General features: G+C 54.9%; 10 protein-coding genes across 10 annotated transcripts; 6 read left to right on the forward strand and 4 right to left on the reverse strand.

Moving 5' to 3' along the window:
• Positions 1–1137: 1137 nt before the first annotated feature.
• GNI_078220 (putative transmembrane protein) lies at positions 1138–1711 on the forward strand (the record flags this gene model as incomplete). Its single annotated transcript, XM_011132255.1, has 4 exons — positions 1138–1179; positions 1221–1412; positions 1468–1588; positions 1626–1711. The coding sequence occupies 4 exons, from the start codon at positions 1138–1140 to the stop codon at positions 1709–1711; spliced, it is 441 nt and encodes a 146-aa protein (XP_011130557.1).
• Positions 1712–1836: 125 nt separating this feature from the next.
• GNI_078230 (hypothetical protein) lies at positions 1837–2751 on the reverse strand (the record flags this gene model as incomplete). The annotated part of the gene is made up of 1 exon (XM_011132256.1): positions 1837–2751. One exon carries the CDS (start codon positions 2749–2751, stop codon positions 1837–1839), a length of 915 nt encoding a protein of 304 aa, XP_011130558.1.
• Positions 2752–2939: 188 nt separating this feature from the next.
• Positions 2940–4336, reverse strand: GNI_078240 (hypothetical protein; the record flags this gene model as incomplete). The annotated part of the gene is made up of 2 exons (XM_011132257.1): positions 2940–4058; positions 4211–4336. 2 exons carry the CDS (start codon positions 4334–4336, stop codon positions 2940–2942), a joined length of 1245 nt encoding a protein of 414 aa, XP_011130559.1.
• Positions 4337–6607: 2271 nt separating this feature from the next.
• Positions 6608–6925, forward strand: GNI_078250 (hypothetical protein; the record flags this gene model as incomplete). Its single annotated transcript, XM_011132258.1, has 1 exon — positions 6608–6925. The coding sequence occupies one exon, from the start codon at positions 6608–6610 to the stop codon at positions 6923–6925; it is 318 nt and encodes a 105-aa protein (XP_011130560.1).
• Positions 6926–7068: 143 nt separating this feature from the next.
• On the forward strand, positions 7069–13387 carry GNI_078260 (patched family protein; the record flags this gene model as incomplete). Its single annotated transcript, XM_011132259.1, has 2 exons — positions 7069–7374; positions 7826–13387. 2 exons carry the CDS (start codon positions 7069–7071, stop codon positions 13385–13387), a joined length of 5868 nt encoding a protein of 1955 aa, XP_011130561.1.
• A 112-nt stretch (positions 13388–13499) lies between these two features.
• GNI_078270 (hypothetical protein) lies at positions 13500–14732 on the forward strand (the record flags this gene model as incomplete). Its single annotated transcript, XM_011132260.1, has 2 exons — positions 13500–14094; positions 14158–14732. 2 exons carry the CDS (start codon positions 13500–13502, stop codon positions 14730–14732), a joined length of 1170 nt encoding a protein of 389 aa, XP_011130562.1.
• A 169-nt stretch (positions 14733–14901) lies between these two features.
• Positions 14902–15840, reverse strand: GNI_078280 (AP2 domain protein; the record flags this gene model as incomplete). The annotated part of the gene is made up of 1 exon (XM_011132261.1): positions 14902–15840. The coding sequence occupies one exon, from the start codon at positions 15838–15840 to the stop codon at positions 14902–14904; it is 939 nt and encodes a 312-aa protein (XP_011130563.1).
• Positions 15841–16026: 186 nt separating this feature from the next.
• On the forward strand, positions 16027–17151 carry GNI_078290 (hypothetical protein; the record flags this gene model as incomplete). Its single annotated transcript, XM_011132262.1, has 3 exons — positions 16027–16488; positions 16525–16743; positions 16780–17151. 3 exons carry the CDS (start codon positions 16027–16029, stop codon positions 17149–17151), a joined length of 1053 nt encoding a protein of 350 aa, XP_011130564.1.
• A 26-nt stretch (positions 17152–17177) lies between these two features.
• GNI_078300 (hypothetical protein) lies at positions 17178–18668 on the forward strand (the record flags this gene model as incomplete). The annotated part of the gene is made up of 2 exons (XM_011132263.1): positions 17178–17989; positions 18110–18668. 2 exons carry the CDS (start codon positions 17178–17180, stop codon positions 18666–18668), a joined length of 1371 nt encoding a protein of 456 aa, XP_011130565.1.
• Positions 18669–18783: 115 nt separating this feature from the next.
• Positions 18784–22806, reverse strand: GNI_078310 (mRNA capping enzyme beta chain; the record flags this gene model as incomplete). Its single annotated transcript, XM_011132264.1, has 5 exons — positions 18784–18981; positions 19062–20957; positions 21309–21625; positions 21707–22697; positions 22789–22806. The coding sequence occupies 5 exons, from the start codon at positions 22804–22806 to the stop codon at positions 18784–18786; spliced, it is 3420 nt and encodes a 1139-aa protein (XP_011130566.1).
• Positions 22807–22812: the final 6 nt, after the last annotated feature.

Here is a 22812-nt window from a genome sequence, read left to right on the forward strand (position 1 = left end):
CCGGCGGGGCTGCGGTCGGCGCGGCTGTGGTCTCGTGTGAGGAGTCGGAAGACGCGTCTGTTTCACAGGTCCAGCTTTGTCCGTTCGAATACGAAGACAAAGCGCGCTGAAATACAACAAGGCGTGGGCTCTGGGTTCAGGCACGATGTTAATGAGGTCGAGGAGGGCGTACGTCCAGGTCGTCGAAGTGTTGACTAAGTAGCGCGGAGGCTTGCTTGGGCGAAAGTCCAGTGGCCCGGCATATGGCGTCCACTTTTATGTCCCGGATAATCATAGAAAATGCTGCTGCGAATTGGAGCCTGGGCAGGCAGCACGGCCGCATTATACCAAACAAGTACCTGGCTGACCGCACAGGAACCGCAATACTCCTTCTCGGCGCTCATGCCTCCGCTGCTCTACGCCACCAATCCTTTAACCGTAAAAATCACCCCTCCCCGCAACAGTGTTGTACCATGCAGCAAGCTCCCCCCCTCCCAATCTGCGTCTCCTGGCCTGTTCCGTTCCATGTCCCCACGCTGTATCCCAGCCCCAAGTGTGTTCCTACACGGTGCGCCAAACAATCTCCCCTTCTATGTCTGATCTTATGTTTAGCTGTACGAGTTGTGGTATGAGCCCGAGAGTTACTTGAGGAGCGCTGTAGCCTTGACGTTCATGACAGTAGCGGTTTGGACGGCGTCTCGGCGTGCCATTTACCGTCCTGCGATCGTTGCAGGTATGTGTCTGGGGGTGTACATGTCGTGTCTGTCAAGCTTCCAAGGGCTGGCCTTGATAATTCCCCTGGCTTCTTTGCAACGCCACCAAAAGCTGAAGAGCCACATTGCCCCGTTCCAAAAGATTACGGGCCGAGACCTTTTTGGAGTCGGCGTATTGAGCTTGATCATCTTCATGGGCGTGTGTGCCACGCACATGAGCATGCACTACATTCTCCATCATGTGCTCTTCGCGTTCCAAAAGGGCCAGCTGCCTTGGCTGCCTAGCACTCTTGCTAGGTTTGTCGTTTCCTACAACCATCACCAAGTGCTCAACGACTCAATACCACCACAGTTCGGAGCGTTCTACCGACAACTGCTGACCGATGCCTGGGACTTCCGTTTCAATGTACCTGGGTACAACCTTCTTTGGTACGTGGGAATCTGCATGTTCGACATTGCCAGACCCCTCCACAGCCACTTCATCAACGTAAGCTCCCACTACTTCAGACGACCGCAATTTTTTTCTAGCTTTGTCTGATCATTCAGTCAGTGCCCATGTCCCTGCTGTGGGTGCGACAACCTCACATTCTTGTGTGGCTACTGTTCGGTCTGATCCCCCTTTTCGAGAACACGGTAGGTGGAGATGCTCTTGCGTTTTCTATGGCGGTTATGATGATCTACGGTGTAGTGCCGATCAACCACAAGCTTGTCACAACTGTGGTAAGCACATACTCCCGTCCCTCCCTCCGTTTCCTCCGCCACATCACATCTTTAGTTGATTGTTGCGAACATTGCTGCTTGGCTTTTCAAAACAGTTCGGATGGTATGGCAAGAATATTATGCATCAAATTCAAACATCTCATTCATTGCTGGTGGTGGCGCGACAATGGGATTAGGTAAGTCAGTCACTCCTCCATGATACATACCCTGTAGCCCTATCTTGGATTTGGATATACAGCTTCGTGCATAAGATGGTGTTCTATGAACAGGAGTTTGGTAGCAAAATTAAAACGGAATAAATGCTTTAATTGTCTAGTTGTTGCAACGCCCTGTTGCGTCGCTGCATTAGTTGTCGGTCAATTTTTTGATACAAAGTTAACCCGCGATTGCGCGATGAATTTAACTGCTATTGATGCGTCAACTCCTATTGATGCGTCATTTTCTCAAGATAAAGCTTGATGTATCTGTCCTTCAGGTTGTAAAGATGCAACGTCATGTCAGTGTCGGGCCTTTCTAGTGTCGGGTTGTCTTGCAGGTATTGTTTTATCCGTTGACAAGGGAATACAAGGTAGGATCTTGCGGCGGGGTGTTCCAAGTACTTTGAGCAAGTGCATTTCGCAGTCATGTTGTGCTTGACGGGCTTGGATACTAGGTCGAAATGTTGTGTTCCAACCTTCTCGTCGACAACTAATTTTTCAATGACTTTGATACAGGCCCCAGGGAATGTCCAGAGGTCGCTTAACGGGATGGAGACGAACCTTGCTGATTCCCTGCTTTTATCTTTGGTCCCAACTTTCCACCAGCCGGCTCGCAGCAAGGATTCCAATACATAGAATTCCGCAGCTTGGCTATTGGCGATTTCGTTAAAGATCATAATTCGTTTTAGCTCCCGGTCAACATATCCTTCTGTGGAACTGACTACTACTACATGACTAAATAAGGGTCTTAGTTCCTCAAGCTCCCGATCCACTGCGCCTCGGTCTACTATTCCGTTACCCATTTCTTGTAGCACATGGTCGTAGTGGCCTTGTTCCAGCTGTTCCGCATTCTGGCTAAATCCATGACAGCTCCAGTACCCCTTCACTGTGCCTAAGGGAGCAGACTGTTCAAAGTCGTTGAGTCCCTGTCCAAAGAAAGGCACATCAAGGGCTGCAGTTTTGAGCCTCAATAAATCCTGCGAACGAGGGCACTTTTGTACACGCGCGATAACGCCATAGTTTAACCGCTTGGCCGCCGGCGGCCATTCCACATCGTAGCACTTCAAGCCCAGCTCCTTGTAGTACCGGTGCAACCCCTTCCACGCGCTCACAGGCACGCCGTCATGAAGGCTAATGGACATTACATAAAATTTGCTCCACCAGTTTTATAGCAAAATCACACATCTACCTGCGACGCTCGCTGCCACTTACACGACGCCCACATCCCACTTGCACGACGCCCACATCCCACTTGCACGACGCCCACATGTTTCAGCCACATGCATCGCTGCAAGGTTGTGAGCATCCGGGCTTCACCGGACTATCCGGACTATCGCCTGCGGGTCTTGATCGGCTTAGCTCGCACAGGCTGAGCGCGGTTGGCCCTTAGTCGGGCCGCCAGAATCTTTGGGTCGATGGTGAGCTCTTCTTCCTGTTTCTTGGCAAATGCTTTCTCTTTTTCCTTTTGTTGCTGCATAATGATGGCCAGTGCAGACGATCCACCCGTGGTACTTCCACCCGTAGTGCTGAGACCACCTGGACCACTGGGACTGCTGTTGAGTCGTGTCACCCGTCGGGGCTCCTGCTCATATATGTCACCCACAGGGTGTGGTCCGAACCCAGGCGGACCTGGACGGGGTGCGTCAGGTCGTGATGAGCCCGGTCCGACGACTCGGCGCGTTGGTTCTGGCCGTCGTGGCGAGGGGTCTGGTCCGCGGGTGGCGGGGTAGCCGGAGTTCCGAGACACTTGTCGGTAGTCCACCGTGGGAGGGGGCTGGGGTCGGTAGCTGGTTGGAGGCGGCTGCTGTCGGTAGTTGGGAGGTGGCTGTCGATAGGGAGGCGGGGGAGCACGGCCAGATCCTGCCGGGCGCCCCCCTGTTCGTCCGGAGACACGTCCGGAAGAGTAGTACTCTTCCGAACTCACGTCGCCGCCGCGTCTCGCACCCACGACATCGCGCCGCGGAGGTCCGCGTCCGCGCTGCGAATCGTACGAACCCCAGTCGTAGTCTTCCTCGTAGTCTCCCCGGTCAAACCGGTCCCCACCCATGCGGCTTACACGGTCCGCACGATCCACACGTTCCGGACCACCTCGCGAAGCCGCCACGGGCGACCGGTAATTGTCGGTGCCGCCGTAGTAGCGCCCACCGCGGTAGTGGTCGTTGCCGCCGCGATATGGGTCATTCCCACCGCGATACTCGTCGCGGTTCGCCGGCGACCCGAGTGGCTCCTGAGAACTCCTGCCGCGAGGCCGTTCGCCGTCGCCTTCGCGATAGCTCCGGTCCGAACGGGCCACCGGTCGCGTAGGAGAGTTTTGTGGAACTGCCTGTGAGTCTACGAACACTCGTCGGGCATTGTTGCTGGCGCCGACGTCGTCTTCCAACTCGCCGTCCTCTAACGCGTCCTCGTCCTCCTCTTCCTCGTCAGATTCTAGGTCCACTAGTTCCGCCACCTAGAAAGCATATAATACAACCGTGCCTATCGTCATGTACAACCCATGGTCGTGTGCCTGTCAGCCACACACACCCGTGTACAACCCATGGTCGTGTGCCTGTCAGCCACACACACCCGTGTGTGTCTTCCGCACGTGGAAACGCTGCTTACGTTTCGGCTGGCTGGCGATTTAACCTTGGTTTCGTACTGCACTACTGACAAGATAAACTGGGTTGGCAGAAGACTGCGGGGAGGTGGGTCGTCCCACGTAATGAACCGTTGGACGACCAAATTCATTTTAAAAACCGAACAGGTGTAATGCGCTTGCGGGTGTAATTTCGGATCGAATGAGACGGCGCGGGAAGATTTAATCGGGAGTTATTTTTGCTCGAATATGAGGAATGTCCTGATCCTGCTTCTCGGAGGGGTAGCTGCAGCAGAGCTCAGCTTTTTAGAACAAATCGGTAATGCCTTTTGTACTGAGTTTCTACCATGTGTGTCGGCTACCGCGTGTGTGTCGGCTACCGCGTGTGGGGATAATCGTTGATCTAGACGATCCAGATTGCTGGTGCCTTTGGCATGTTGCTAATGCCGTTCGGATCTGATACACACCCCAATGCACACAGTGTCTGTACAACTTGTTCCACGCCTACTTATTTCTGTGTAGACGAGGAATGGGGCGCGAGAGTGCAGAGTTTGCTCGGACTGGATGTGGACGACGAGGCGGGTTTCGACCAGAGTTTCGACAAAGGGTTGTTAGGTGCAACCGCGACGTGTGCGAGTGCTACAAAGTGCACGAAGTGTGTGGCCTATAAGACGTGCAGTTGGTCGACTGAGTCGGGAAAGTGCTTGGAGAACACCACAATCACTGACACCAGTTCCAAAAGCATCATTACGAGCAAGTGGCGCTGTCCGGGGCACCTGAAGTGGTGGGGTGTCCTGCTGATTGTGCTCGCGTGTGTGTGCTGCTGTCCTATCCTTAGTTTTGTCTGCTTTATCTTCGTCATCAAACGCTTCTGCTGCGGAGATTCTGAAGCTTAAACTCCGAAGCCCGAAACTCCGAAGCTTAATCCTGGAAGACCGACTGATCTCCGGACTACTCTCCGGAACAAGAAAAAGGGAACAAGGGGACTAACCGCCCCAACTGTCGACCCGAAGCTTCGTACAGGTACCCGACGCCGGCGCTGGTGATGGCCTACGAGCTCGGAGACGACCTTTCGAGGCGCTTCTGTTCCCCATCAAGTTTGTTCATTTAAGGACTCAAAACATCTGAACACCGCTGCGATGCCGCAAGATGGCACGCCACTTGTTCAGACGACACTGCACGCGTTCAGATGCGTCTGGGTCCCCAGGTTACGTGTTCCTGACGTAGGAAGTGCCCTGCATCCTCGCCCCCATTTTAATGTTCCAGGAACAAACGTCTTTTTTCTATAACCACGGACCTTTAATCATGCGCTACGTTGCCCACCTCATGAACGAGAAGTCCGATCGGGGCGGGCCAGCCGCTCGTGCAGCATCTCGGAGTCGTCGGCTTTGGCACCCTTTGCACCATAACCATCTCATCCGGTGTCTTTTGCTTGAATATGAGAAATACCCTGATCCTGCTTCTCGGAGGGGTGACCGGAGTGGATCTCAGGATTTCAGATCTTAGGATTTCAGATCGAATCGGTAATGCGTTTGTGCTCATGCCCTTGGGCTAATTCCTTTTGCGCTGACCACGTTCCTGCAAAGTGTGGCTGCGGGTGGAGCTGTAGGATGATCTGAATGTTGCTTAGGCCGTTCGCGTGAGTTGTTGGGTACGACCTGTGCGACTGCGACAGAGTGCACGAACTGTGTGGCGAATAGGGCGTGCAGTTGGTCGATTGACTTAGACAAATGTTTCGAGAAGCCCAAGGTCACTGGCAAGATGCCCAAAGGCATTGTTACGAGCAAGTGGCTCTGTCCGGGGCACCTGAAGTGGTGGGGATTGCTGCTGATTGTTCTTGTCTTGACATGCTGCTGTCCCGTCCTCTGCGTCTTCTGTTTCGTCTATATCATGAGGCACTTCTATTACGGACGCCCCTATGTCTACGCTGAGAGGTTCTCACCCATAGAATTGGCTGGCACGCCGCCTGCAGTTCGTTGATTTAAGGATGCAGATGGACCACCATGTCACCGCACCGGGTCCCGCCCGATACATCACACCTGTTTCAGATACCACTGATAAGTCTCTCACGGAGGCAGTCCAGGAACTTTTTTATACCAATGGGCCATGAATTAAGTGCTGCGCCGTCGGACCCCGAGAGAGCAACTCCTCCTCCTCCCGACTTGCTGGCTGAACAGTTGGCCCTTGAGGCGAGTCTTTTGGTAAATATCCCGAATTCGTGTTGGTCATATGCCGCCGTGCTTGCTGGATAAAAATGTGAATGCGAAGTACTAAAGAGTGTGTGGTTCGAAACAGTGTGTTGTTCACAATCATGTTTTGCTCAGGCCTGCGGCAGCACGGAGTTATTGATTCCCCATGTTTTGGGTGAGATGTCCGGAACCCCCTTCCTTCAGACGTCACTTCTGGAAATGGAGCTAGCAAAGATGGCGAAAGGAAATGGGTTCGAGAAGGAGTGTCGAGTGGCTGGCGAAGTGATGAGTACTGAAGAGGAGAACATATATTCCAACGGGAAGGAGCAGATGACAACGAAAGAGGACTGGTGGAATGCCGATGGAAACTACGGTACAAAAGGACGCTACGAATTACATGGGGTACGCAGCCGCGCTGAACTGGACAGCTGCGCTGAACTGGACAGCTGTGCTGAACTGGACAGCTGTGCTGAACTGCTGAACTGGACAGCTGCGCTGAACTGGACAGCTGTGCTGAACTGGACAGCTGTGCTGAACTGGAGAAGAAGTTAAAAGACATTCCAGAGTTGTCTGGTCGGTCATTACCTGGTCGGGTTATCACTCCTCGCACACGTGTTAATCCGGGCTACGAAAATTTCCCCTTCAATTTAAGCTTGTTCCGACACGGGCTACTGGGCCAATGCTTGTTACTGGCCATGTCGGAAATGGATTTGGAGAGTCTGGCATGTGACGAAATATTGGAGGAGTTCGATCGCACTATGATCACTAAACTGCCATCACTGCGCGTTCTTCATGGAGCCAATCCGGATAGATGTATGAAAGTAAAAGGAAAAATGATATCTTACAAAATGTATGATGAACGATTCATGTGCTACGTCAAGGAGGCGAAAGTTCTACAATCTTCCAACTCCTATCAACCCGCTGCCAGCTTTAGGTCTGATGGTCTCAAATTCTGCCTTATTGATCCGATTGCCATGCTCGAAGAGCTGGGTCAGTTTAGCGTTAACACGCACTCCGTAAAGTACGACACCCACCAATGCGGACACGTAATAAATGCGGACACGTAGCAAATGCGAACACGTAGCAAATGCGAACACTCTTTTGTAGGCGACGGAAAAGGGGTCGGCCTTCTATCAAGAAAACTAAGAAGCTATCGACAACTAAACGGAAAAGCGATATTTCGGAGCTGGAGATGAAGCTCTTAATGTCATGGCAATAACAGTTTGAACGTAACAGATTCGGTTGATTTATGTTCGTAAAGTAGTTTGGAAAACAAGCAGGCAACTTGTAATACGAGAGGGGGTTAAAAACGGGTTAATAATGAGATGAAGTAACATGAGATAAGCAGTAGCACACACGTGTGTCTGGGTTAATAATGAGATGAAGTAACATGAAATAAGCAGTAGCACACACGTGTGTCTGGTTAATGTTCTTCATTTTTCTGTAAACTAGATGGACAGTCAAGGGAGGAGTTCTGATGGAGAAAGGCGTTCAGCGTTAAAAGAATTACTGTTATTCAAGGAGAGTTTTGTTAAGGTGTTATCAGTGTTGTGCGGTCGATGGGCCGGTTTTGTGTTTGACCATACCAAGCTAGTTTGTGCCAGCGCGTTGGTGGTGGTGTTGGTATCATTGGTGGGTTTTGTGCCTGGTGTTATGAAATGGATTGACGGCGCGGAGAACTTGTATTCGATGCCGAACACGGTGGCTCGTTACGACGGTTTAGTGCATAACAGCATGTTCAAGGAGGCGTTAACATTTCCGAACTTCCTGCTGGTCTCATCAGACCCGCCGGGTGGCAATATTCTGACCTGGGAGACGATGCAGATTGTCCAGCAGATCGATAACCTGATTCGCGGCAAGGTTGTGGATCCCGCTGAAGGCCGCCGGTTAGCGCTACCACCACTCCCGGAGTATTTACCACACAAGACTAACCGAGGAACCCGCGTGGCTGCCAACTCAACAGATGTTCTCAACGTCTACGGTGGCCCGGCCCACTTTAGTGCGCGCTTCTCTGCTTCTAACCGTGGATCTGGCAGTGGATCTGGAGGCGGCATTGGCTCCGGAATTGGACCCCGTTCTGGGGACAACACCGACCGCTCGCAAAGCATTGCTGGTCGTGACCATATAGGTCATGACCGTATAGGTCGACCGGATCCGCAAGGTGGTGGCGGCGGTTATTCGGGTGGAGACTTGTTGACGTATGAAGACATATGTGCCCAGTCGCCGTGGGGTAGGTGTCAGGTGATGAGTGTATTCGAAATGGGTTTGTGGGAGATGCAGAAGATTTTGCCGCCTGGATCTCCGCCGGAGTTTTACGTCATGCAAGGCATGATCTTCAACTTGGACAAAAAGGGATTTGTACCCGACTATGTGTTGGGTGACCCGACGATCGTGCCTTGCGAGCGGGAGCTGCCCACCAGTGCTCTTCTTAACCTCTTTTCGGCTGAGCAATTGCGTCCGGGAAGTGTCAACGGCAAGAGTCGGGTGAGTATCGAATGTGTGACGGGTGCGAGTGCCCTGCAGTTCATCTATGAGTTGGATGACAAGCCGGAGTACAGGCAGCGTAACTACGCATGGATGGACATGTACTACAGGCTGCTATCGGATAATCGGCGATTCGGAGGCCTACTTTTCGGCGCAAACGCCTTCCGTTCTCGAGATGACGAATTGCGCCGCAGTACGTCAGAGAGTCAGGACGTCATCTTTGTGGTCTTCACCTTTATCATCGTCATCAGCTATACTGCGGCCATGAACTTCAGCTGCGACTTGTATAAAAACAAAGCACTTACTGCCCTCTCTGGCTCCATTTCCGCCCTGCTCGGGATTGTGTGCGGCTTCGGCTATGGCTCACTCATGGGCATTGCGTTCGTGCCCACCGCACTCGTCACACCATTCCTCATCATGGGCGTCGGTACCGACGATATCTTTGTGCTCGTCAACTCTTACTCGCTCGCATACTGCGAACCGAACCCGCGGGATCGTTGTGTCATGTGCTTTCAAGACTGTGGTGTCTCCGTCATCCTCACCAAAGCTACCTCTCTCATCGCCTTCGCCGTCGGCTGCCAGTCGCCCTACGTCTCCATTCGCAACTTCTGCCTCTTCTCGCTTCTGGGCCTTGCCTTCAGCGTCTTCTTCGAAGTCACGCTCTTCTTCAGCGTACTCTGCATAGAAGCCAAACGGGAACGGCGCAAAGACCCTTGCCTCTTCGCCCACTCTCGTCCGGCGCCGCGCGTCGACCCGCGTCGCCACAGCCAGGAAAACAGGACTCTCGCTCTTGCCGCAAACCGCGGCCACGGCCTCAGCTCGGGACCCGCAGGTCCCCGGTTCGAATCCGGACACGGCCCCGTAACCCGGCGGACGACGGAAGACTTTCTGGACGCCGAGGCCGACGCGGAGGAGGACGAGGAGGCTAACATGATCACGGCGGTGGTGCGTCAATTGTTCCAAGCGCATAAGGTAAGTACCTTCCAGTTGGCAGCGTACCAAGTGCAGAAGGACTGGCACGGACGACGCGGCTACACCCCCGTTACCGCGGATTGTGTGATGGGACGATCCTGGATGTCGCGCGTGCGGGAACGGGGCAACGTGCTACACTACCCGTCCACCCACGACCCGTTGATGCGCGCCATCATTGAGTATGACGCGGGAGTGCGAGGCAAAGCGCCTGATCTGACGCAGTCTTCGCGACGTTTGCTGGACACCATGGACTTGGGCAGTTTACCACCAACGCTGCAGCGTCAGTTGGAGCCGGTAGTCCGGGCATCCAAGCACCCAATGTTCTATCAGGAGCCACCGGGGACGGTAGGCAAAGGTTGGCGCGGGTTCTTTCGGAACCAGTTTTGCGTTCACTTGTTACGTCCCATGATGAAGTTGTTAGTCCTGTTATTATTCAGTGTGCTACTCGTCCTTGCGGTCCGTGGCATTATGCTAATGGAACTGGGCTTGAACCTACGAGACCTGTCGCCAGACACGGCCTACCTCCGGCTGTACGATTCGCTCAATGACCAGTTCTTCTCGCGTTATGACATCCCCGTGTACATCTTCTTCCCCGAGCCCACACCTTGGTGGGACCCGCGGGTGCACAAAAGCCTGCGCATCCTAGATGCAAACCTCCGCGAACGAGCCTCGACGGTCTTCTTCAACGACCCGCTGGCACGCATGCTGGATGACCCTCAGCTCAAGCCAGCGCTGGCTAGCGGCGACCGTCTTCTGTTCCAAAACGCGCTCTATGACGCGCTTGCTGCGGGCAAGTACAAGCAATTCGAGAAGGACTTTATCTGGGAAGGCAAACGGCTCCTGGGCTGGCGCATCACCTTGCTACCAGCCGGCATGACCACGAGTCAGGAACGAGCCACATGGATGCGCGAAATCAGACAAGACTGTGCGGACATCCGCATCCTCGGCGAGCACGACCCCTCCATCTGGCCACTCACCGCGACCGCGTGGAACTACATGATGATCTTCTACGAGTCCGACCTGCATCTCGTCTCCTCCGTCATCAGCTCCATGACCACGGCCATGATCTCAATGCTCGTAGCCGCTTTCATTCTGATCCCCGAGTTTACTTCCGGTATGCTCGTCATCTTCGTCATGAGTCTTATTGACATTGCCGTTATGGGCTTCATGTACTACTGGGACGTCAAACTGCAGATGATTACAATGATCTGTCTCGTTATCTCCATCGGCTTCTCAATCGACTACTCCGCACACATTTGTCACACGTTCACTCATTGTCTTGGTCGCACACGCAACCTGCGCACGGTCGAGTGTGTCGTGCTCATGGGTACGCCCGTCTTCCACGGCGCCGCCTCCACTATTGCCGGCATTTTCGTGCTCGGCTACTCGCAGTCCTTCATTTTCCGCCTCTTCTTCAAAATGCTTACCATGACACTGCTCTTCGGCATCACGCATGGACTTGTCTTGCTGCCCGTGCTTCTCTCCCTCGTCGGCAAAATGTCTGGGCCGCCTGCCCCACCCAAGCTCAAGGCGCTGCTTGACTTTGAAGACGTGCACACACTCCTCCAACCTCGTGATGGCGCCGACCCGCGATCTGGCGCCGCCGAACCTCGAACCGGCGACCCTCGGGTCCGAAGTTGTGACCCTCGAACCGGAAACGGCGATCTACCCTATCAACTCTGGCCCGCAACTACGGCACCGAAAGAACCAGGTCCCACCGATGAACGCTCCCCCTCGCAACGCACAGACAAACGCAGTGTCGCCACTGTCGAAATTCCACGACACGAACTACATTTCCAACCAACCCACTGGCCCGTCTGGGACGCCCCCGCTCCCCTCGAACATACTCTCGCCCGTGCCCTCTCTCAAGGCACATCCTACGACCGCCGCCCCTACGCAGACGACCGTCGCGACGACCGGCGGGAGGACCGCCGCCCCTATGTTGAAAATCGACGAGAAGACCGCCGCCGGGACCCGGACTCCCGGACACTGACCGAAGCCAGTCGAAAGAAACTCGACCTCCAAAGCGACCGCCCCCTGCACTTCCAAATGGCCATACAACACGGTCGCGAAGGTGCCAGCAGCGATTCCTACAGCGACATGCTCATCTCCAAGGCCAAGACCTACCAAGGCCCGCTGCAGGACCCCCTCCAGGGTCCGCTCCCCCTTCAAGACTCGGCCCCCCTACAAGACCCGCTTCAGGCCCCGCTCCAGCGAGCCAGCCACCCAAACACGGCTCGGGGGGCGTACGTCCGCGGCAGTGCTGAAGATCCCGGGCCCCAGTCGACGTATCCGTGCCGGACTCCCACGGGCCAGGGCAATCCCTCAACAGGACGATCGCGAGGCGTGGGGACTCGAAGGACGCGGGCCGACGATTGGAAGGCAGACGCCGCACCCGTTGGTTCTTGGTTCGAATCCGGAAGAGGTCTATGGGGTGAGGCCCTAGCGCTCCGGCGGGTGGAGACGGACCTCTGGACCGCCGGTGACCTGCCGGGCTCGCGCCCTTGGGGAACGATAATGAACCCTCTAGGTCTCCGTTCGGACTCGAATCTCGGCTACCTTCCAGATCCCGGTTTGGACTGCCCTCCTGATTCCAACTTGGGGGGCTGCCCTCCTGACGGACCAAATTCTGGTTATAGACCAAATTCCAGTTATCGACCAAATTCTGGTTATCGACCAAATTCTGGTTATCGACCGCCTTCTGGCTCCAATGACGGCTTTGGGAATGCCCGGCCGAGCTCGGTCGTTGGGCAGAGGATGACCCGGCGCTACGGTACACCCCGGGCACCGGAACTGTCGCCACCGGACCCGTCGCAGCCGGCGCTCAATGGCTGGCCCGGGACGTTCTGCGACTTCCTTCGCGTCCGGACGGCGGAGTCGCGTGTGAGGCCTGGTTCTGAGAACACAGTCCGCACCACTGCCGGTGCTTACTTCGCGACCTCTCCGCGGTCGCCCGGTCCCCGGCTGCGCCCGGTGTTCTCTCGACCCAACTCCCACAAAGGCGCCAGACCGGACTCGGGCAGAGGCGTAAGACCCGACTCCAACAAGGGTGCAAGACCCGACGGCGCCAAACCGGACTCCAGACCCAACTCAAGCAAAGGCGACCGAGTCCCTTCGCAGCTGCTTTCGCGGAGTGAGGCGCTACGACAAAGCGTGGAGCTCGCTAAGGTGATCGACCAGCGGCTGCAGAGACGACGCGAGCCGTTGCGACTATGTCCACCGGAACCGCAACCGCCAAATCTCGGTTTAGACTTAGGTCCGAATCCAGGTTCAGACTTTGGCCCAGGACTTGACGAGCGGTTTCTCCGACATGACAACCGACGCAGTGCACGGCCGCGGTCCAATGCCCAGTGCTGCCAACCCGCTCCGCTCGATCTGTCCCTGAGATTCCCGACCGCGCCTGCCACCCCGACCATCCTTCCGACCCTCACGACCACCGCCGAGGACTCCGTGGCTAACGAGTCCGTGGCTCTGGAAGTCAGGAACCTCAAGTTCAAGACGCCCCCGTCCCAACCCGGAATCATGAACATCAAGACACCCCGCCTGGTACCCCGGTAGCTAGGTTTGCGGTACCGCATTATCCTAGGTTTGCGGTACCGCATTATCCTCTGGTGCTGAAGGAGTGCTCTGCCCATATACGCCTGCTGTAACTTTTTACGTGCCTATATATATGTTCGAACAGTTCTTAACTCCAGACCAAATCTTGGGGAAGGCGTTGAAAAGCGTGCTCCAGGACCTCTGCAACGCTCGACTTGGAACGGAAGAGCTGGCGCTTATAAGCGAACACGTTCCCGAGGATGATATATCTCCCGATGAATGCAAAGTCATTCCAGACCCGACCGTGTCTTCCCCGACCACGACTCCGGACGACGTACCAACAGCCGATGCGCCACCAGGCCAACACCACCTCATTGCCGCCCCGGACGACCAGCGGAGTCCGAGCAGCGGCAAAAAACGGAAGGGACCGACCATCGTCTTCGAAGCTCAAGGGAAGAAAATGAAGTTCGACGACGAGGAGCTGAATGACGACCAACTCGTTTACCAACCACCTGGGGAAGCCTCTGCTACACCAAGCGGCCAACATGATCAACAGCCGAATGACCAACAGGAACCTATTATCCGCGGATCGGACGAGTCCAAGGTGGCGCAAGACACAGTTGCCACATTTGGTCGCATGTGCTACAAGTGTCCTCTGTTCTTCGAGGACTGGTTGATTGAGAACATCAGTAAAAGAGCGAGGGAGGACCCCCACTACTGTCACGCCTGTAAGAACCCCGACCTCCTACAAGGACGGCATAGCACACCCGCCAATTGATAAGTGTGTGCAGACGTGTATGACCTGAAGGATAAGGGCCTGTTGTGCAGCGTGGAGGTTGATGGCTCGCCCACAATTCGCCTCCTTGCGGTCACTTCTCTGTTGCGGCCAGTTTGGACGCACTCACTGGCGGTCCAGTGCCGCAGTCTGCGACAGTCGCTGCTTCCGACGCCGGCGCAAAAGCGAGATCCCAACTACAAACCTTTAACTGGCAGCGACCTTAAGGAGATGCTGAGCTTGCTGGAAGATAAAGCCGCCCGAGGTCATCGCGTAATCGCCAAGTCCTACCCCGAATTAACCAGGGCACTCGGCAAGGTCCACTCTGACGTGCAGCAACTCGTATTTGCAGCCAGCGTCATCCGAACCAGTCCCCAAGGACTCAAGCTCTCACATCCCTCTCTCGGACGCGTAGCCGCCTCTATCAGAAAGGGGGCCTCCGCAGTCAAAACCGTCTTGCGCAAAGCACCCAACCAACAACTACTCACCAAAGTCGTTGCCCGAAAGATCGCCAAACTCTGCTCTGAAACACCACCGCAATGGTCCATAACACTAGCCGTGCTTCAGGGCATCTGCAAACGGTTTGGGTAAGGCTTCACTCCAATGACACCGACTTGCTCCCCAATTGCTACTTGTTCAGTGCCTGCGAGAGCCTGGATATGCTTCAACTTGTAAGTTGATCTGATATGCATGTTGTGGTTGCCGATGTTCTCGACATCGCCAAGACACTACTGTAAGTTTCCGCTCGAACCTTAGATGGTCAGCTGGATGTGGCGCGGTTAGGAACAGTGGAGTCGGTCGATGCGTTGGGGTAGAAGGTGTCTGTGGAGAAGTTCGGCATGTCGGCCGGCGGCTCGATCCAGGCGGCGGCTTTCCTTGTGTCTTCCGGGCCTGAGTTGGATTCGTGCTTACGAGCTCGCTTGGACGATTGGTGGGTTTTCTTGGACCGTTTGCTGCGTCTGGAAGAAGGCATTTCCCAGGACTGGCTGGAGTCGTCTGACTGAGAGGCAGCGGGCGTCTTGCGCGGCCCAGCACCTTTGGTGAGCCCAAATGCGACCGCTTTCAGCCGAAGGAAACAAGCACGCGTTTCCATCAACTTCCGCACCTCAATGGCCTTGCGCCGCGCCTCGTAAGTGCCCCACTTTGCGATCCGGAAGCCCTTTGTGCGCACTCGTCCCCCCTCTCTCCAGTTGGCGCGCCATAGAGACCGGCCGCGGTCCAAGTATACTCCCCGGACGGTTCCGTTCATTGAGGCTCGGACCAGCTTCGGAACCACTGCGCAGATGGCGTTCTCTTCCTCCGGACTCAGCTTGCTGTTGGTGTCACTCGAGACGCTTTCCAGAATTTCGGCGTTGCTCTTGTAATTCTGCATCAACGCCCGACTTTCTTGAATCACTCGCTCTTGCCAGCCGTGCGTCAATGGGGCCTGCTCGCCCCACAGGTCTTCTCCCTCAGGCAACACGGGCATCTCGGCGAAGGCTCCCCACCGGTAACATTCGTCAAGCAACGCAGCAGTTGGATCCGCAGCATTATATCGAAATTCGTATTCCGATTCCAATCCGCTGTGGGTCCATGGATTCTGAGCGTTTCCTGATGACTGCTGGTCGTATTGCTGGTCGTATTGCTGGTCGTAATCGGGGCCGAGACCGTCGCTGTCTAGTCGTACTGCTCCTCCCTGATCTCCTTCGAAATCATACATGCGCCCCACAAGCGGCTATTTCTACATTTGTATGCGTACGGCTGTAATGCCCATATAGACTGGTCATAGACTACCAGAACGTGAGTCTGCTCCATATTGTTTGCAAGCGCGCGCGTGTGCACACACTATTTATTCTGCGCTGGATCTTAATTCAACACCCCGTAGGAGGACGCTGAGAGCTGAACGATGCCGGAAGCACGAATAAGTGAGCAGGCGCAATTATTGGAGTGTACTTCAAAAGATTTTGATGCACCGAGCCGACGGAAAATCGTGTTCTTCGATTTGGATAATACCTTGATACCTACGTCGTGGATCATGCAGCACTGGAGAAACGATGAGAAAGACAAACCTCATCAACAGATTGTACGAGAAATCAACGAAAAATTGACGAGGGCTGGCTTGTTTGACGCCCTGGATATGATGTTACATCGCGTATCCAAAACCGTTGATAGGATATATATCGTGACTAATGCTGGGTCGAAGACTGTCGAAAATTTCTACCTAACACATACTCTACCACAACTGCGAGATCTGCTCAGGAGACACAGTGTATCACTTGCAAGCACCGAAGAATGGGTCGTGCGATCGGGACCTCCGCCCCACCCGGACGAAGATGAAGCCTTCAGAGAATTCTACACTGGTGTCAAGGTACGCTGCGTATGGTGCGATGATCGACTATTTTAGTTTTCGGAATTCAAAGAGAACGTGGAAGCCGCCCTCGACTTGTGGGAGCATGACTCAAGAGTTGACGTCATATCCGTTGGAGACCAGATGTGCGAGATTTCAGCTGCATGCAGGCTCGGACGTATTTTCGCGGGTGACATTAACTTGATCAAGTTGGTGTTAATTTTGGATCCATCAAACGCCCGATTTAGTCACCAGACCCCTACCCAGTTTGTTAAGGTGAGACCATCGAAGGCTATCAGCGTAGTTTTGTAGCATATAGAGCACTTGGCTGACCACGTAATGTGGCTGGCCAACTACGATCGCATTACCACAGTGGCCGACCGTGGCTTTAGCTTCGAGACTGACACGAAAGACATAGAGGCGAGTGGGCATGCCTTTTGGATGCCCATGCCCAACTGCTTTACCTACGCTATTGGAAAGCACGACATGTTCCCGGGCGACTTCCCCCCTTACTTGCCATTGAACTACACTTCGGTGGAGTACAAAGAGGTTCCTCGCGAGTACTGGGTCACTGTGGGGCATTCGTGCATGACGGACCGTTCGTCGACGGCGAGTGATTCGTTAGTGGATGCGGAGGTACCCCACAAGCTCACCACCACGCAATCGGACTCGGAGGTTGCGTAGCCTAGTTTTTTATCAGCAAAATCTCTATGGGTCGCGACGACGAGTGGGGCACAGGGTCGTCCAAGCGACGGAGGACGAGTCATGAGTGGGAGCAGCCGCAGCACATGCTGTTCGACGAGCCGGAGTTTCGGGAGGTGGACCGGCGCCTGGAGCGTGCGATTGCGGAAATCACATTGGAGATGTTGGAGGCCGTGCGGCTGTCGCCTTCACAGCTGCTCCACATTTTGGAGCACCCGCGTTGTTCGGAGTATCTGGTTGGCGCTTACGTGCGGTATCCAGACTTGGAGGAGATGGAAAATGGAGACGTGGACGAAAGCCAGTATTACAGCATTCCACCGCTCCCGGCGCAGATAACGAAGCTCATTCCGCGAGAAGAAGGACCTACGACGGTGACGATTGAAAATGAGCAGCACACCGTCCACTACGACTTCTCGATTATCCAGTACACACAGCGGAGCGACGGGTCCCTGAAGATTCGCAAGGGCAAGATGTACTTGCCGCTCGTGCAGAAAGCCGCGTTCACTGAAAGCGAGCTGCGCAAGTGGCAGAACCTGCTCAAAATGTTCAGCGGAAGACAGGGTTACGAAAAACTGCAGTCGCTGCCACTCATCTTGCCCGCCACCGCGGCCAAGCTTCAGTCCTTTACTTTCACTAACGACGACGTGGACCTCGTGCTGAAGAAAAAATTCAACTCCGACGGACCTTTCGCGCACGTGGCCACGCTCAACTTCCGAGATCTGTACATCCGGAAAAGCGAGCTAGAGTACAACATCCGGGGAAAAGAAGAGGAGCTCAATGAAACCACCAGCGAGGAGGCCATCGAAGCGATCCGGGAAGAGTAAGTGGCACACAACACCAGCTGAACTGTATCCTGGGTTACGTGCCATAGTTGTATGAACACAGTTGTGAGAACATGGTTGTGTCGGGGCTGTGTGCCTGCGTGATGTCGTGGTTGTAGGATCGGGAAGTTGCAGGCGGAGTTGGACGTGGTGATTGAGCGCGTGTCGCAGCACGAGTCGTCGATCAAGGCGAGTGGCGAGACACGGATGAGTGTAACATCGGGCGCTGTGGGGAAGGACGCGTTGGACGTGCCTGGTTCGGTGCCGGAAACTTCGTGGAAGAGCTACGACTGGGTGAAGATCCCTCGGTCGCTGTCCTGGCGCCAGCCGATGTCGTATTTGGACATGGTCTACCCGTTGAAGCCGGCTTCGGAAAAAGAGGTGCTGGACCGGCTGGTGGAGTGGAAGCAGGAGATGAAGACCCGGACGAGCGTTTTGTCCAGCCAGTTTGCGGGCACTGCGCTCGTCGGCAAGAGGATGCCCGTGGAGGTCTCCTTCCACTTCCCGGCCCCCCGGTCTCGACCTTCCAAGGAGGCGCGGCCGCAAGCCGAGACGTCACCACCTGCGGCCGACCTACCCGTCAAGGGCGACCTTCCCGTCAAGAGCGACTTTCCTACGGAGTCAGCACCCACGCCGGCACCCACACCACACGCAGACTTGCCCGTCAAAGGGGACTAGTGGCACTCCGCTTTGACACGGACGTGGCCGCTTCCTTGGTGTTGCTTGGAGACGTGCTTCTCTAAGACGTGTTTCTTAGAGGCGGTGGCTACGAGAGGTAGCCCTTCAAAGAGCGTCACTCCAGGACGTATATGGCGATGGAGAGGTTGCCCTTGGCCGCCAGCTGGGCTGAGAGCTCTCCAATCATGATGTCGGAGGCGGGCAGCGGCACGTACTGCGAAACGGGGACCTTCTGGTGCGCGGGCACGAAGGGCGGCCGGATGCACAGCTCGATGGAGCCGGCGCGGAATTGCTTGCAGAGGAACTTGTACAACTGAAAAGAAGCAGTCTGGTATGGTGGCGGGGGTCGTCGCCGGACCCGGGTGGGGAATTGCGGGGGTCGTGGAGGCTTACGGCGTCAACGGTCTGAAACCTGCTGATGCTGATGACGTTGTCGACGAGTTTGACGTCTTTGGCTTTGTTGTTGCCAGGGAGGAGCTCGATGGGTACGTGGGTGGTTTTGACATCACAGAGGGTGGGGGGTACGTTGACGAACATGTTGGCGAGGGACTTGTCTTCAACGGCGTAGCGGAGGAACTTTTCTTTAGAGAGTCTGGGGTGGATGGAGTCGATGTAGCCTGCGATAAAGGCGCCGGAAGGGGTGGTGAGGGAGATCCAGAGGTTGTCCCATTCGATGCTGTGTGCGAAGTCGCGGAGCCAGCCAGGTGCCTTAGGGTCGACTTGTCCGTCTTTGGAGAGTTTGGCGAAGAAGGAGTAGGCAAGTGCGAAGCCGACGTTGACGACTTTGTGTTGGTCGCTGCTCTTGCCGAACCACTGCGAGCCGAGGGTGACTCCGTCGAGAAGGGGTTTGGGTGTGAGCGGGAGTTGGATTTCGGGTTGGCCTTTTTCGAGCGAGACCTTGTCGTAGTACTTGGAAATGCGGAGCGAGCCGGCGCCGCGGGGGGGTTGGTTGGTGAAGAGGTTGCGGACGGTTCCGTCGGAGAAGCGCACGTCGATCTTGGACTCGAGCAGCACGGCCTCGGCGTCGGGACAGGTCCCAGGGACGGCGAGACGGCGCGAGCGACGAGTGAGACTCAGCAGTTCGATGTCGCCGTTAGCCTTGCCCACAGCGACCTGACCGCCGCCGAGTGCGGCCACTCCGCCCACGCGCTGCAGCCAGCCCGTGGCCGTCTCCGCAGCAACCTCCCGAGACCCGTCGCCTGGTCCGGCCACGGACTCGCAGGCGGCGTCTTCGTCGAGGAAGTCGTCGAAGAAGGACTCGCACGACTTGGGCGTCCGCAGCGGCTCGCGCGACGCGTCTGACCTCACTGAGACGGAGCGCTGGGACATGATCGCCGGAGGGACGGCCGGCGGGTTGCTGTAGAGCGAGAACTCGGGGAACAGCGGGACGCCGCCTTGGAAGCAGTCGGCGACGGCGCCGGTTGTGACTGGCGGGGCGGGTTCACTAAGTTCACGACGGAGACGGTTATGGTAGTCGTGAGGGCCAGCGATGTCGTAGGCCGCCAAGTCCTTGGCGAGAGCGTGGTACTGGCGACCGACCCAGAGACGCGGGAGCGTCAGGACGTTGCCGTCTTGGTCGCCGAACACTAGGAGGTCGGGCGATTCGGTGTCGACGGAAGTGATCTGATGTTGATGGTAATGGTGCGCCCAGGGCTTGTCCATCTTGCGCCAATCCCAGAACCGTAGGATCTGATCGCTGCTGTTGGTGAGGCCACAGTAGTCGGAGAGTGTGCGTAGGTGTTTAAAATAATGGGCACCGATCAGCGCATCTTTTCGGTCGTGATTGTTCAACTGCGCGCTGCGCGGATCCAGACCTACCAGCCGACCATGGACCGTGCCCAGGATGTAGGTCCCGTTGCATGCATCGCCGGTGAGGACGGGCTGCTCGACCTGATACTTATGCAGTCGCCGGTTACCAGTCTTGGACCAGAGTGCAACCGCTGGTCGCGTTAGACCCACCACCAGCGTGTCTCGACCACTATTGTTCACTAACACGTTCCCTGTCGGACACTCGCCTGCACTACTCGGTGTGAATATGTGGCCCGGCATCGCACTCCCCGGCAGAGGCGGCGGATCGACTCGATCCAGCAATTCATTACTCTCATGACAACGCCGATTGCTATGCACGTGGTAACCAAACACCTTCTCCGCTGATAACACATACACACTATCCACCACACCCGGACCATCCAACACAAAGTCCTTCACTATCGCGTTGCAAGGAGTCAACGTGTACAGCAAACTCAGGTCCTCACAACTCCATTTCCGCACTGTGCAGTCTGCATAAACCTACGCATCAATTACAGCAAGTGCGACTCCCCTCAGTACTCTGATCAGGGGGGGGTCACGGTGGTGTACCAGGACCACAGGGGGGCCACGGTGGCGTTCTCCGACCACGGGAAGACAACTTCGTCCATGAAGAATGCCAGTACTTGTTGGGGGACAGGGGAGGTTTACCTTTGCTCGAACTGAAGAACGAGTTGTCTGATATATGGGATATGAACTTTGTTATACTGCCATGATGTCCAATTGGGGTCCGTGTCCGCCGGAAAGTAAGCATATTTTAAAAACCCGTTCTCCCGGAGATCCATCCATCTCTCCCAGCGATCCATATCCATCTCCCCATTAAAGTTGGTTAACCTTTTGCAGCCGCGCTCGGTTCCGCTCTTGCAACTCGGCCAGTTCCTGTGGACTCAAGTGCATGCGACAGGAGTCCTCCACATCCGCCTCTGTCAAGACGACACCAGTCTCAAGCCGAAACGAGTAATCGCCAATTAAAGGGACCACAGGACTAAACTGCTTGAGGTACTTGTCCAACACTTCCGGGGGAACAGCACAATCCCGCAAGTCACATTCAAACACTTGAGTCGTCTGGCCCTTGGCGGTGCTCCGAATCAGCTCCTGAGTTCCCGAGGTTGTTAAACAGGCTACCAATGACCTCATCATCTCAATAAAATCTTAAGAAGAAGAATATGTCGAAACCCCCGGGGAGGGAGCGGGGGGGGGGGGGGGTGGAGGGCAACAACAATCTCACTTACTGGCAACAATAAGAGTGAATTTCTCATCAGGGTCTCCTTGTCGTTTTTTGATATGGTGGTAATACAGGACCCACGGGTTGATCTCCAATTCCATTTCATACGACTGCTTATTGCCTTGACCTCCAGACGTGTTAACTATGGTGCAATCAAGTCTATATACTCCGAAGATCGGTAGGGTGACTCTTCTTCTATTTCTTGTAAAGAGTTTTTCTTTATTGAATCTCAGTAATTGAGAACACTCTGCTCTAGGAACTTCAATTTCTCGATTTATAGATATACGATAATCAGCAGATGTCCGCGTGTTATCTCCGATACTCTGTCCTGCTTCACTTAACAAAACCTCGACTTCATACTCATGAGGATCCCGCCCTGTATACACATTCAGTTTGAGCTTCGGCTCCTTAATGATGCCCTCAATAATGTCTCCGGTTCCCGGATTACGACTAACACGACACCGGGTTTCTTCCTTGCCAACCTTTCTCAGAACAAAAACATCACTTGTTTCGATAAACATTGGCTCCAGTAACTGCTGCACAGCATGCGATTTAGGGGCCACTTTCGGCGATGGCGTTTTCGATGTAGCCCCTATGTCTCCCGAAATATCTCCATCAGCCGTATCCATTTTCTGCTCACTCTCCTCAGCCGCGTCAGCTGTGCTCTGTTCATACTCGATGGGCTGGTCTGTGAACGGCACCTTCGGAATCCCAAATCGTTTGCATAGTTCTTTCAAGAGGCAATAAAACTGATGCTCGGAGACAGAGCCAATGAACCGATGGTCGAACTCGAATGGAATATCTTGTAACAAAGTCTCCGTCTCTATCGGTAATTTAATCCGATCGTCCGAATGGGTTTCAGAAATGATACCCAATCTCCCTTCAACTTCAAGTTCACTAGGGCTACCGCCGTTCTCCAGGATTTCATCCAGGTAATAGCCGATTTCACCTATAGTCTCACTTATCGTGGTATCATCTAGTTTTAATTCACTGCCGTCCTAAAATGGGTGGCAATTCGAAAATATAGAAGCATATAAACGTGCACACACGTGTGCACACGCGTGTGCAAGCACGGAATTGGCGCCTTACTAGCAATGAGAATTTCATATAGAA

This window comes from Gregarina niphandrodes (assembly GCF_000223845.1).
Source record: "Gregarina niphandrodes unplaced genomic scaffold scaffold00014, whole genome shotgun sequence".
NCBI classification, from domain to species: domain Eukaryota; phylum Apicomplexa; class Conoidasida; order Eugregarinorida; family Gregarinidae; genus Gregarina; species Gregarina niphandrodes.